A 14,335-nucleotide genomic window follows, 5' to 3' on the forward strand; every position below is an offset into this window, starting at 1 on the left:
AACCGCCTTTAAACCTGCGTCACTATCGTGTTCCGCAAACTATAAATATGAGATTTCTTCGTAACAACTCTCACACTTGAAAAACACAGACTTTATCTTCTTCCTCTTTTCTCACTCTCTAATTTCTCTCTCTGCACTAACCCTACCACACGGTGAAACCGCCATGAATCTCCATTTTCGAGCTTGTAATTTCTCTCTCCTCTATCAATTTTCAACCTTCACTATCTTGATTTCAATTTCGTTATGATTTTCTTTTCCTGGAAAATTTTCGTTCTCTGCAATCAATTGAAATTAGGTTATATCGATTGAAATTCTGAACTGAAATCAATAGTTTAGTTTGATGAAAAACTTAACGAGAGTTCACATTTCGTTCCAAGAAATGAAAATCGCGTAATGAAAATTTGTACAAATTGTGATTCGAGCTTCGTTTTTGACATGCAGGAATTGGTTTCGATGAACAACAGCAAGATGAAGAAGGTTTCGAAGTTGAGGACTTCGAACGAGAACGTTTCGCCATTGATGGTCGAGTTGGATGATAACAGAGGACTACGTTATCTCCAATCAACAACGGTGAGTCCAGGTTTTCAACCCTACGCCGCCGAGAACTTCGACGTTACCGGCTCGCCGTCGCAGCTCGCTAAATACTTCTACGCTGTATCTCCGGTTTCTGCTAAATCAGGTGACTCCTTCACTTCTCCGATTTACGGCTCCAGTAAGTACAGGTTAGCAAAAACGCCGCCGTACTCCGGTACCAGCAACAGCTCAGGGGGGAATAGTAGCTTCAGTTCTCGCGGTAGATTGTCTCTCTCGCCGCTTGCTTCAATTGAGAATTTGGAGAGGAAGCAGCTCTCGTCGCCGCGGATGTATCAAACGCCAGTGAAGGGTGGTGAGGAAGTTATTGTGATGGATGATATACAGGTGAGGTCAATGTCAGGAGGAAAGAACAGAAGATCTTCATCTTCTTCTTCTTCTTCCGGTAGAGGCTCTTCATCTTCCTCTTCTTCGTCCTCGAAGAGTGTGTTGTTTAAGAAGGAGGTTTGCAGAGCATGGGAGGAATCTGGAAACTGCCGCTATAACTCCAAATGCCAGGTTTGTTCCCGCCATAACTAATATGAATTTGATGATTCGATGCAATAATAAATATCAGACTTTAGAATTAGATTAGTAAATTCAATTTCTTAAAGAATTTTATTTATCTTAATTGGAAAAACTTTTGATTTTATTTATTTATTATTATTAGTCTAGCATGCTTTATATGTATTCTCTAATTAAGGTATGAGTTTGTTGGCATTATTTTTATTATTAAAGTAAAAGTTTGTTGGCATTGTTTTTATTATTAAAGTAAAAGTGCTCCTGCATTAACTATTAAGTGCATGTTTGGTATCTATAGCTTTTGCAAAATCACCGCGTTTCACCATGATTTCGGCAAACTTACCGGGATATCAAACATGCACTTAATATTCCATTTCTATTAGGCCGTAGTCGTTTAAAGGAGGATTGTCCCAAAGGACTAAAACACAACTTGCAAACAAGGGTTTGATTTGCAATTTTTAAGACTATTTAGAGACCTTTTCTTGGGTTGTATTTGTGATTTTGTGATGCCACGACTCCAATAAGGGTGTATGTGTCTGGCAGGTTGCGACTAATAGTAGTTCATTTTGTCCTGATGGGAAATTATTTATGCCTCTAACTTCGCCAAAAGTTCCGGCAGTGTCCTAACGTGATTGTTTTAGATTTAGCATTTATTTGGAATTACGGCGGGATATTCACCTAATGCGCGATTGACTAGAAACAAGTATTTGTTGTCTCACAGAAATTGTGTTTAGAAAGCATTGGGACTCGAGAAATTTTGTCGCAACGTGAATCCAAACAAGTCATTAAAGCATCCTTATCGGTGTCTAAACACCTATAAAGTGCGATATATGATCCAATCGATAATTTTTTTATGTCATCTGTGTCTGCATCCAAACACCTTAGAACACGCATTACGATATACCGGAGAGAACTTTACTCTTACATCCAGATGTCCATAAGTGTGTAACGTGGATGAATTAAATGTAAAGACAAACTCACTATAAATTGGACCATCCTGGACTTGAACCGGAGATCTTTTCCGTGAAGTAAATCATCGCACCTCCGGTCTATCCAATCGGGAGTGAGGTGAGCAAAAATGCTGCGGTGCAATAAGGAAGAATATATTAAGATAGTTCTCTTAAAAATTACGAGGTTCCCTCACCGCTCCTGCGGCAGTCAGGTATGTGAACTTCACAAATTTCTTGTTTAATTGGGCCAGATAGGAAATTTGCCTTTTGGTACTGATTCCAAGTATAGGTTATTCTGATTTTGGGATGGGTTAAAATCAATCAATGAAACTTTCCCAAACCAAATTACTTTCCCAAAAACAAGGTGGTTGTTTCATTATAAATCTAGGTTGTTTTATTTCATCATATCCTAGAATGAATGCTATGAACGACTGCAACCCGGTTAATTTCGTGGAGCAATAATTTTGGTATGATCTGCCTGATATTGGCTTCTCAGTTGATAAGTCAGATTTGAGCATCACAAGCAAATTGATACTCTAAATAAAACACAGAAAATTTTCTCCCAAATTTTAATTACAATCATCAATCTGATTATTGAAAAATAAGATATTAATATATGGGCACCCCATTGACTCAAAAGATCTAAAGATACAATCAAATATATAAAATTGTAATCTAAAGATCTCTGCAGGAAGAAGTACCTTTACTTCTTAATTTTCTTTACCTTGACATCTATAGTTCTATACGTAGTTGGGTTTTTAAATTCTGCAATCTCTGTTGGTTTCTTTTCGTTTTTTTGGTTCCTTTTAGTGCATAAGGAATGTCGTGCAGTTGCAGATTCAGTCACAAAAGAGTGTCTGAGTCTTTGTTGTCATTGCTGGACACGTATTGGTTAACCAGACTATGATACTAGGGATCCAAAGTGTGGCCAGATAGTTTGATTAAGAATCTTGGAGCTTTAGAGACTCACATTTGACTGCTGCAATGTTCTGTCATTCTGCCACCAATCACTCTCTCTGTAGAATTGTATATTGAGGGTCTATTTGGATTGATTTATTTGAGTTTATCTACTAACATAAGCACCTGTAAAACTGTTTGGGAGAGTTTATAGAAACAGCTTATGTAGTTATGTAGAATTCTATGGATATGTCATAAGTTGTTTTCAACATAGTTCCATTAGCCCTCAATGGTAGTTTACAAAAACAGTTTTACAACTCATGAAAATTGTTTGGCTTCATTTTATCTTTCGTTATAAAAATGGTTTATACATAAGCACTTGCACCATAAGAACTTATGCTATAAGTGCTTAATTAAACCATTTATCCAAATAGGACCTAAACGTTGAATTGCCGGATAATGCTTGTTGATTTCTGAATGGGGAATGTGGTACATTTGAATGCTAGTGTTTGGCATGAATAAATTGAAGTAAATAAAAAAGTGGCATAGAATGATAGGGGACTAGGATCTCCTATTAGGAAGGTATACAGTAGGAGGGATAGGAGGGAAACAGAAGATAATGACACTGTAACTAACTGATGGCTGTGAAACTAACATTACAGTTAGTGAGTTATGGAAGTTAGTTGTTTGTTGTGATAGGCTTTCTATATAAGGGAGTCATAAGGTGGTTAGCAGTAGAAGGTATCGATTAAGATAATTTTTGTGGAGTCCAGGTCTCTGACATTCTGTTACGTGTAATTACAATAAAGATTCAATGAAGATTCAATTAAGACTAATATTCTCTGTTTATTCTTGAGTTGGATCTTATCATAGAACATTTATGGAACTGCATTTTGTTGAAAACCTGTAAGATATTATTGTACTTCTATTGAACTGCATTTTGTTTAAACTGTCTGTCTTTGCTATTTGAATGCTGACACTATCATCCTTTTGCAGTTTGCCCATGGAAGAGAAGAGCTTCATCTAAGTCGTCTCTCCATGAAGAGTAAATCTGAGGTAACAGTCACATTATATATACATGACCTTGTCCTTTAGCATAATAAATACCTAATCAGTGGTTAAGTATTTCTACTTCAATTTTTTTTTTTTTTTTGAGCAATAGCATTTCTTCTTGATTGTGTAGGCACAGATGGGCAGATTATCTATGAGAGCAGGACTGTGCTTGTATGGCCCGGACAGCCGCATTCTTCCTGAATCCGCTGAAGTAGCTGAATCTGGACCTGTAGTCACAAGACTTGCAAGATCTCAACCAGCTTCCCCTGAACCTCATCGCACTCATGCCAGCCTGGACAGCCGTATTGTTCCTGAATCCGCTGAAGTAGCTGAACCTGGACCTGCAGTCACAAGACTTGCAAGATCCCAACCAACTTCGCCTGAACCTCATCGTACCCCTGTCAATCCAAACACCATCAGCGACTGGTCACCCCTGGACGATGGCATTGAGGCTGTCCTCCCAAATGGTTCAGACAGAGTTCCCTCTAGGGAGGAAGTTGATGCATACATTTTTGGCATTCTCAATCAGCCGACCACTAAAAGAAGACTACCAGTGTTTGCGGCACTTTGCGAGGGGCAGTAATCTCCATGACGACTAGCAAAAAGACTCCTATCTGTTGGATATTACTTTCAAACCCATTTTTCTACCTTTTGAATAATTTCCCCCCATTTGTTAGATAAATAAATAAGTACAATCATTGTTGGGTGTGCTGCTAATGATGTTCTGGGAGAGTTGATGACTAGATTACCAGTACTGTGTATATATTTCAAAATAATGACACATTTTTACAAGAAAGGCAAAACCCAGCAATGGTTTGATTGAACAACTACTTTCTGAATCATTGACTGATTCTTTAATAAGTTCTGAATTTCGTGTTCGGCATATGATTTGCATTGTAATTTTACTAGATTGCACTAACTCCCTCCAGTTCTCAAATTAGGCAATAATTGAGGAATGTTACAACTTATAACTGCAATTATTAGTAGTATCTTGGATGGCTAGCTTCTGGCTTCATTACATTAAGTTGTTAAGAGTACATTAGACTAATGGACGTGGTTGTTTTTGTCTAATCTATTTCCCTCATGGTAAGTACAACCAGCTTTCATTTCTAGATAGCAAATTTATTAGAAATTATGATTTCATATTTTTACGCTTCCCCTTTCTATCCTCGTCTCGTGTCAAGGACAGGGAAGATGTAGCTAGGGATGTGTATCAGTTGCTTTATAATTTAAGCCAAACAACTATCCGCGTTTTCAGTGAAGCTAGGAATACCAACTTCGCTAGGAATACCAACTTCTTAAAATCTCATTGAATTTTGCATAGGGACACTAGAATATATCACCTAACACAAATCCAAACAAACCATAAGTAGTCTTATGTTTTGCTGGATGTTGTTTATGCGTTAGCCACCGATCATAAATATCTTTGGTTAGTTTACACATTTTTTTTTGTCTTAAGTATAAAATTTGAACTATTAGGTTGCGTGTGTAGGAGCAGTGTCCAACTAGGCCTAATTATCTTATGTTAGCTGATGTTATGGGGATGGCGACCCCTAAAATTATCTCTATTTAATTTTCTTTTTTTCTTAGGCTTAGGCCCCTTTTTTTTCCAAAAAAAAAGTATAAAATTTGAAATTCTCTATCATGATGCTTTAAGGGTGGGGTTTAGCATGGGAAAGACCAGTTGCTTCCCATCATGGGAAAGTTGCTTTTTAACCATCAGATCATTTGATGAGCATAGTTTTATGGTAGACAGCCAATACTAGATTTGTTTTCTGCATCTTCATAATATTCATCCTCTGTTCACGTAATCTAGAAAGAAAAAAACAATTTCACTTTCTTCTCAAACCCAAAATTCACGAAGCATACAATCTTGTCTATTTTCCAAAAATCAATACAAATTTAACCCATTTTCTAAATCTCATCCATCTTCAACCCATTTTCCTAAATCTAATTCCCAAATCACAGGCAAAAGCTACGGTTATTTATTTTTCATAAATCAATGGAGATAAAAATGAGATTACAATTTTTAAATTCTAATCAAATATTACAATGCATGTTCAATAGAATTCTTTAAGGTTAAATTTTGAACGTTTATGATTTTGCCCATTTTCCAGATTGAGGGTATTGGATTGGAAACATATAGAAATCATATGAGTTTGGGATAGAAGTGGTTATGCAAATGAAGGTGTAGTTTGTTTTGTGTTTGGGAATTCAAAAATTGGGAAAAGAAAATAATTGAGAAGAATAGATTTTGATTTCAACTATAGAGAAGAATGAATCAAATGAGTTAAAACGAAGATTTGGGTGAACTAGAAAATTTGGATTTTTTTTTCTTCTTTCAGATATGTGCAAGAGAAAGGGAATAGTGACAAAGAATATTGAAAGAAAAAAAATACCGTGTTGAGGGTCTATGATAAAACTATGTTCTTCGCTCGATCTAACCATTAAAAATAACTTTTCCATGGTGGAAAACAACTAACTTTTCCCATGCTAAATCTCACCTGCTTTAAGCACATTGTTTACGAAATTCATAAAAGAAAATTCTATCTTACAAATAAAAATTAAAGCCAAAGTTGATTTTGAATCTTTAAACAATATTCTAAGCCATTTACTACATCCGTCTCTAATTATAAGTCCTTTTTGAAAAAATAACGAGAATTAAGATAATGGATATTTGTATTAAATATGTTTGTAATTACTATTGTTTTTACAATTTTATCTTTTAAAAAAGAGGGTTGGCTTATGTTTTCAACATTCTATTTATTGCCGATTGAACAAAAATATGTATAATAAATAGGACATGTATGTAAAGAAATAATTAATGTAGTTGGAAATAGAAAAGGGGTCTTATAAAAAGGAACAAAAAAGAATCTCAAAAGAGTCTTATAATTAGGGACGGAGATAGTAGTTAGCATTTTGTATTTTTTAATATTAAAGTAGAAATTGCACCCTGGTCCCTATCAAGATAGATATACATCAGAGACATAGTTAGTCATATTGCCACCAATCAAAGGCTTTGAACATTTTCCTAACTAAAAAAATAACTCAAAACCTTATCTAACTCTCCAAAATGACTATCATCACAATTTCCCTCCCTTCCACAAACCCCTCCATCTTCTTCCCTTCGTATCCAAAACCATTCAAATTCAATCCCAAATGCTCCTCCCAGCTTACCCCCACCCCTCCTCACTCCCCAAAACCGGCGTCATTATAATCGGCGCCGGCCTCGCCGGCTTAGCTGCTGCAACCCACCTCAACTCCCAGAACATCCCTTTCGTCCTCCTCGAATCATCCAACGCCGTCGGTGGCCGCGTCCGTACCGACATTGTTGACGGCTTCCTCCTTGACCGTGGCTTCCAAATCTTTATCACAGCTTATCCAGAAGCTCAAAAACTCCTCAATTACCAATCCTTAAACCTCCAAAAATTCTACTCCGGTGCTAAAATCTTCTACAACGGCCAATTCCACACCGTCGCTGATCCACTTCGCCATTTCTTCGATTCGGCAAAATCCCTAACCAATCCCATCGGTTCTGTCTTCGACAAATTACTCATCGGAACCACCAGAATCGGTGTCCTTACAAAATCCGATGAACAAATTCTCACCGCAGAAGAAATTCCCACAATCGACTTACTGAAGAAGCTAGGATTTTCAGATTCGATCATCGGAAGATTCTTCCGACCGTTTTTCGGGGGAATCTTCTTCGATCCAGAACTCGAAACAACTTCTAGATTATTCGATTTCATCTTCAAGTGTCTCGCTCTTGGAGAAAATACTCTTCCGGCGAAAGGGATATCAGCGATTCCGGAACAATTAGCGGCGAGGTTACCGTCAGATTCAATCTTGCTGAACACGAAAGCAGTTTCCGTTGATTTTGACGACTCCAATCCGCCGCGTGTGAGGTTGCAAAACGGTGACGTTTTGAGTGGCGAGTTAGGAGTGATCGTGGCAGTTGAAGAACCTGCTTTGGTTAAATTATTACCGGGAAAGAAAAACCCGGTTTTTAAAAAACCGGTTCGGAGTACGGTTTGTTTATATTTTACCGCGAACCCTGATGAAATCCCGGTCCGTGATCCAGTTCTGTTTTTAAACGGTTCTGGTCAAGGAATAGTTAATAACATGTTTTTTGTGACAAATGTAGCACCATCATATGCACCACCAAACAAAGCATTGATTTCAGTATCATTGATTGGGTTATTTGAGGATGTGTCTGAAGATGAGCTAGTGCTTAAGGTGATTCAAGAACTTTCGGGTTGGTTTGGGGATAAAATGGTAAAAGAATGGAAGCATTTGAGGACTTATAGGATTGAGTATGCACAACCTAATCAGTGTCCACCTACGAATTTGAAGAAAAACCCAACAATTGAACAGGGTTTGTATTTGTGCGGTGATTATTTGACTTCAGCTACATTTGACGGTGCTTTGGTTTCTGGTAGGAGAGCAGCTGAATCACTGTTAAATGATAGAGCCTTCTTTGGCTAATTGCTTCATTAATATTCTTACTTTACATTGTATGTACATGTAACATTTTTGTAATAAATATGAAAAATACTACTATATAAAGCTTACAGCTGAAGGAAGGTAATTTTGTTTAGAAATCAAGTTCATTTCAGTTGGAAGTAGATTTTCAATAACATTTAAATTCATTGTTTAGAATACTGAAGATCACTACAAGGAATAATACTGAAGATCACTACTTTTTATTGCCAACAAAAGGTCTTCAATTTTGGAAATCACAAAAATTATTTTCTTCTAGTTCTAGTGGACTAATGATTATATGCTCTTTGGATGGGAGGGTGAAAAGGAGGAGGGTGAGGGATTTTAATGAGCCAGAGCGAGTTGGTTGTTAATTTTACAATCCAGGCACAAGCCGAGGCTTTAGAAACTTCTCAAACCAATCAGATGACTCTTTCACCATGAATTTCGTTATTTGGTGCTCAATTTCAGGTTCAGCAATAAACTGCATATCAAAGCAATCAATTGCAAATCTTTAAGCGACTTCATTACCATTTCTATTATTACGAGTAGTTTTAAATTAAATGGTGCAACACTGAAAAAAATTGCAGGTTGCAGCCAATATTTTTTCTTTCAAATTGATGAGGGAAGTCCACATTTGGCAGGCGTGAGATTTCTCAACAAAGTGATATTGACCATACAATATGAGTACATACATGGAAATTATTTGCGCGGTGAAAAACTTCGTATGCCTGACTTGCTTTTGGTGGATGAAAGTTTCATTTTGGAGTGAATGGGTGTTGATGATCCAATTTTGAATGATGGTGGTGGTGTTGATTATAAATTTAAAGGTTTGATTATGTGGTTTTTGTTGAAGTTGAAATGATGAATTTTTGAAAGAACAAAAAAAAATGAAGATGATGAAGATTGATGAAGGTTGTATGAAGATGAAGATGAGGGAAGAAGATGAAGAAAAGTAAAATAATAAATCAGGTGTTGGTGATACACAATTAGATCTGATAAACCTCATTTATCCAATGGTCTCCTTTTTTTTGGAGGTTAAAATGAATGAAATAGGACCAAATTGAATGATGGAAAGAAGATAAAGGACTATTTTGAAACGTTTAATAGTTAGGGGACTAAATTGAAAACAGAAAATAAGTTAAGGGACCAAATAATGTATTAAGCCTTCTTAATTTAAAGGTGCCAAAAAGCTTATGTCATACTTTATGTGCCCAACCGATGAGCGAAAGAAACACCATGAGCGCGGTAGAAGGCTATGTTGGTTTAGCTAATAATTGTGTGTCACTATGATAGAATATTAGAAAGCATTAAAATCATAAAACTGATTTAACCTAATGCGGCTTATCCATGAACTTTGGTGCATTGGAGTTTGATACACGGTCTTTTATTCTCTAGAGTTAGAAATAAATACGAATCAAAACCTATAGTACATTACATTGACCTTATCAAATGATTATGATGTTCATTTTATGTAGTTTAATTACCGCAAATCTATTAATGCTTTTTTTAGTTATTCAAATTTCAAACCACAAAAATCGATTTTGATCAAGATTGGTCATTGTAACTTGAACTTGGGATAATATGAAAATTATTAATGAGTTCACAATAATTAAACTACAGAGACCGACATACTCTATCCAATCATCGACTACTTAATGATTGAGAAAGTCATTTCAATAAAGATTTTGATTCATAATTTGAAAGGAATCAAAATAATAAGCGTCACGAATTCAAGATTGTCAAACACTAAGTTGAAAAATGTAGATCAAACTATACTACAACAAAGTTTGCGGATAAACCAGTACTGGATCCAAATTGTATGACTTTTGGGCGGAAAATCTCATGACTTTGGAGTAATAATGACTATTTGATGAATCCCATGCTTCACTTTTTTTGTAGGGAAACATTTATTACTTTTCTCTTATATATCAAATCTTCTCATATATTTCACTTATTCCTTTGATATTCTTTCTAAGACAAAATTAAAATTGTAAGCTACTTTGATATTAATTTTTATCAAATCACAATTTTCATAGAGACAACCACCTTTTTTTGGAATTTATATAAATAAAATCAATTTTATTTTATTCTCGAGTTTTATTTCTATCACTTTTTTTTTTCCAATAATTATGCAATTTATTTACTCATAAATTACTTTGATGTCAATTGTTTTTTTTTAAAATTTTTTTTTTTACTTAGTGAAATCACTTTTTTTATAGAGACAACTAATTGTTTTCGAAATTTATATAGGTAAAATCAATCTCATTCAACTCTCAAGTTTGGAGATTTAATTTAATTTATCATTTAACAAAAAGATAACATAACTCAATCAATTTTTATATGTAGTAATAATAATATTTAGAATTGTTTCATAATTTTTTGAGGAATTTAGAATGATTTCATGTATTATATAAATTTTGGGTTTATTTCTCGTAAAAACCAAACCAAATCCACTTGTTTGAGACCCCTACATTCAAAGGACTTCTTTTACTCAAAATTTAAGTGACTGATGATGGAAACTTCACACTTTCAGCATCAAAATGCTCGTTTAATCCAAAACAAAATGTATAAAATAAGACAAGATAAGGAGAGAAAATGCTCAACTGCTCTGATAATCAAATGCAAGTGCCATAGCGTTGCAAGAAAGGAGAAAAGGTCGCCGTAATAAAGCCGTCGTTCACGTCTGGCGTTACGGTTGTTATGTGCTCTAATGTGTTGGTCCGGAGCGGTTAATTAGTGTGTATGGAGGGACGGTGGCTAAGGTTGGTGAAGTTTATGGTGATTCTAGGCTAGTAGAGGTTGAAAATGGTGGCTACCACCAGAGGTTGGTTTCCATTGGTGGTGGGTTAAAAGAGAAAATGAGTATGTTTGTTTCCAACTCTGCCTTTTTCTCTATTTTGCAATCACTTTTATTGGCAATTCTACAACACTTTTAACATTGGATGCCTTGGTGAAGCAAAACCTTTGAAACCGAAAGTGACCTTTGGCTTGAACTCAAAAAATAGAAGAGATAAAGATACATTTTCTTTTTATCTTTTTTGATAGAAAGCAACATGAAATAAATTGTATTGGTTTATTGTTTTTTTTTCAAATTTTTTAAATTAGTCGGACAAAATTAAGGCATGACATTATTGATGTGATAGAGTTTTTGGGTTATGTTTTTGGTAATAAGAGCTTTAGTTAGTGAAGTGTTTTCTATGCTTTTTCAATTGTTGTCTTTGAAATTTGGGAATCATATCTAAGATGAGGAACGCTGGTTTGGTCACAATCACAAATAATTTTATTTGGACACACTCAAACAAATGATAAGTACTTTTATATGTGCGCGCATAAATGTATTTTATTTGTGGTTGTGCAAGTATTTCTCATCCAAGACATTTTCAACGACAATCTCGATGTGAGTTTTGAATCCAAGTTAGCTACTTTTTTTTTATTATATGAAAATAAAATAAAAAATCAATTCTTACCCTAGCTCAAATTTTCTAGCGGAAATGTTTATCGAGCACAAAATTTGACACCAACATCATATGTATATACAATTTTTGGTTTTTGTATTATTTTTTCTATTCTCGACTTTGACACCATGCACATTTAAATTGAATTTTATACAATGTCAGATACAATATTCGATGAGAAATGTTTTTGATACAAATTGGATAATACATCGTATATTTATAATGGCACGGTTAGTCACCTCTTTTCCATGCATTTCTTCACTTCACCTTGGAATTGTTATTTGTTTTTGACGATAAAAAATTCTTCTACCATTCCCTCTCTCAACTTCGGAAGCTATTAATCTTAAGGGTCTTGTTAACGAGTGCCTTAAAGATATTGGTTAAGGAATCCATTAATATAAATATTGTCTTGAAAATACAAGTTTAGTTTTGTCTTAGCAATAAATACAAGTTTAACCAATGCCTCAAGGGTCGTTAGCTTTCTCCTAATAATCTTAATTCAATCTTTTACTTTTTCCACTCTTTCATTCTTATTTGATGCTTATCTAATGAGAAAGAAAGAAAAGCAAATTTATTCGTTGTTAGAATTTGGTATTCTTCATACCATTTATTTTTTAATAAATAATCATTGTCCGTTGGTAACATTCTCAATAAATAAAACTTGAATTTAGGGTTAAACTTGAATTTTACAACAAAGGTGGCTGTTTCATTATAAATCAAGGTTGTTTTTTTTGTTTTTTGTTGAAGGAATTATAAACCAAGGTTGTTGAATCCTAGAATGAATGTTATGAACGATAACAGCCAGTTATTTTGGTGGAGCTATAACCTTGAGCAACACAAACAAATCGATACTCTCAAAGAAACAAAGAAAATCTTCTCCCAAATTTTATTTAAAAGATTAAAAAAAAATAAAAATATGGGATCTTACCCCATTGACTCTAAAGATCTAAAGATACAATCAAATATATAAATTTGTAACAAGATAATTCTAGTTTGAAATCAGTTAAATTTGTAACAAATATAAAACAAATCTAAATAATTGAAAGATATTATTATTTTTTATAACCTAGCTAATCCTAATATAAATAGACAAACAAAAACGAAAAATAGATTGTATTTTGGCTTTGCAAGCAAGCATCCTTCTAGGTTTCCTTCCACCAATTCAAGGAGACAATTTTCATATATACGAGGTTTGATTATTTGCAGAAAAAGGTACCTTTACTTCTTAATTTTCTTTACCTTAACATCTATAATTCTGTATATGTAGTTTGGTTTTTAAATTCTGCAATCCTTGTTGGTTTCTTTTCGTTTTTAGTGTATAAGGAATGTTGTGCAGTTGAAAGTGTGATACTATGGATTGAAAGTGTTCTCAGAGAGTTTGATTAAGAATCTTGATGCTAGAGTTTGGCATAAAGAAATTAAAGTAAATAAGGTTACTAGAAGGTATTAATTAAAAATTAAAATCATATTCTCTAACATTCTGCTACATGCAATTACAATAAAGAACATCTTTGGTACTGCATAATTTGTTGAAAACGGCCTGAATAAGATATTATTATATTTGTGGCTATAATAATATAGGTATAACCTGAATGCTTGACATTATCATCCTTTTGTAGTTTGCCAATCAAATTAATTATATACACATCACCTTATCTTTTAGCATAATAAACACCTAATCAACTGTTAATTATTTCTACTTGATTATTTTTCTTTTTTCTGAGCAATAGTATTTTTACTTGATTGTGTAGGCACAGATGGACAAGTGCATGTGTGGCTCAGATACCTGCTATTTTCATGAACCCACTGGAGCTGTAATCGCAAGACTTGCTAGATCCCAACCAACTTCGCCTGAACCTCATCGTAACACTGTCAATCCCAACACCAACACCATCAACGACTGGTCACCTCTGGATGATGGCATTGAGGTTGTCCTCCCAAATGGTTCAGACAGAGTTCCCTCTAGGGAGGAAGTACTTGATGCATACATTTTCCGCATTCTCAATAAGCCGAACACTAAAAGAAGAAGACTACCAGTTTTTGCCGAATTCTGCAAGGAGCATTAATCTCCATGATGACTTGCAAAGAGACTCCTCTCTGTTGGATATTACTTTCAAAACAATTTATTTCTATCTTTTGAATAATTTTCTCCCATTTGTTAAATAGAAATTACAATCATTGTTAGGTTAGGTGTGCTACTAACAAACATTTAGTGCTTTGTAGTATATATTTCAGAATAATGATTCTTTAATAAGTTCTTAATTTCATGTTTGGCATATGATTTGCATTATAATTTATATTGCACCAACTCCTTTCAGTCTTCAAATTAGGTAATTTTAGAGAATCTTAACTTTTTTTATGAATTATTTATAATTTTAGAGTATCTTAGATTATTTCTTAAAAAAA

At 34.4% G+C, this 14,335-nt stretch overlaps 2 protein-coding genes across 3 annotated transcripts; both read left to right on the forward strand.

Moving 5' to 3' along the window:
* The first annotated feature begins 34 nt into the window (after window positions 1–34).
* LOC25493292 (mRNA decay activator protein ZFP36) lies at window positions 35–4,816 on the forward strand. 2 transcript variants are annotated; one of them, XM_013601761.3, is made up of 4 exons: window positions 35–185; window positions 442–1,089; window positions 3,936–3,995; window positions 4,123–4,816. In XM_013601761.3, the coding sequence occupies exons 2-4, from the start codon at window positions 454–456 to the stop codon at window positions 4,573–4,575; spliced, it is 1,149 nt and encodes a 382-aa protein (XP_013457215.2). In that variant the 5' UTR covers window positions 35–185; window positions 442–453; the 3' UTR covers window positions 4,576–4,816. The 2 variants fall into 2 exon arrangements, with proteins under 2 accessions (XP_013457215.2, XP_024638251.1); XM_024782483.2 differs by having other exon boundaries at window positions 36–185; window positions 4,129–4,816.
* A 2,176-nt stretch (window positions 4,817–6,992) lies between these two features.
* On the forward strand, window positions 6,993–8,614 carry LOC25493293 (15-cis-phytoene desaturase, chloroplastic/chromoplastic). The gene has a single exon (XM_013601762.3). The coding sequence runs from the start codon at window positions 7,152–7,154 to the stop codon at window positions 8,475–8,477; it is 1,326 nt and encodes a 441-aa protein (XP_013457216.2). The 5' UTR covers window positions 6,993–7,151; the 3' UTR covers window positions 8,478–8,614.
* Window positions 8,615–14,335: the final 5,721 nt, after the last annotated feature.

Source organism: Medicago truncatula, chromosome 4, assembly GCF_003473485.1.
Source record: "Medicago truncatula cultivar Jemalong A17 chromosome 4, MtrunA17r5.0-ANR, whole genome shotgun sequence".
Classification (NCBI taxonomy): domain Eukaryota; kingdom Viridiplantae; phylum Streptophyta; class Magnoliopsida; order Fabales; family Fabaceae; genus Medicago; species Medicago truncatula.

Coding starts and splice junctions, on each gene's coding strand:
- LOC25493292 (XM_013601761.3), top strand. CDS start 454: ATGAACAACAGCAAGATGAAGAAGGTTTCGAAGTTGAGGACTTCGAAC. Junction 1,090..3,935: donor GCTATAACTCCAAATGCCAG/GTTTGTTCCCGC, acceptor ATCCTTTTGCAG/TTTGCCCATGGAAGAGAAGA. Junction 3,996..4,122: donor CCATGAAGAGTAAATCTGAG/GTAACAGTCACA, acceptor TTGATTGTGTAG/GCACAGATGGGCAGATTATC.
- LOC25493293 (XM_013601762.3), top strand. CDS start 7,152: ATGCTCCTCCCAGCTTACCCCCACCCCTCCTCACTCCCCAAAACCGGC.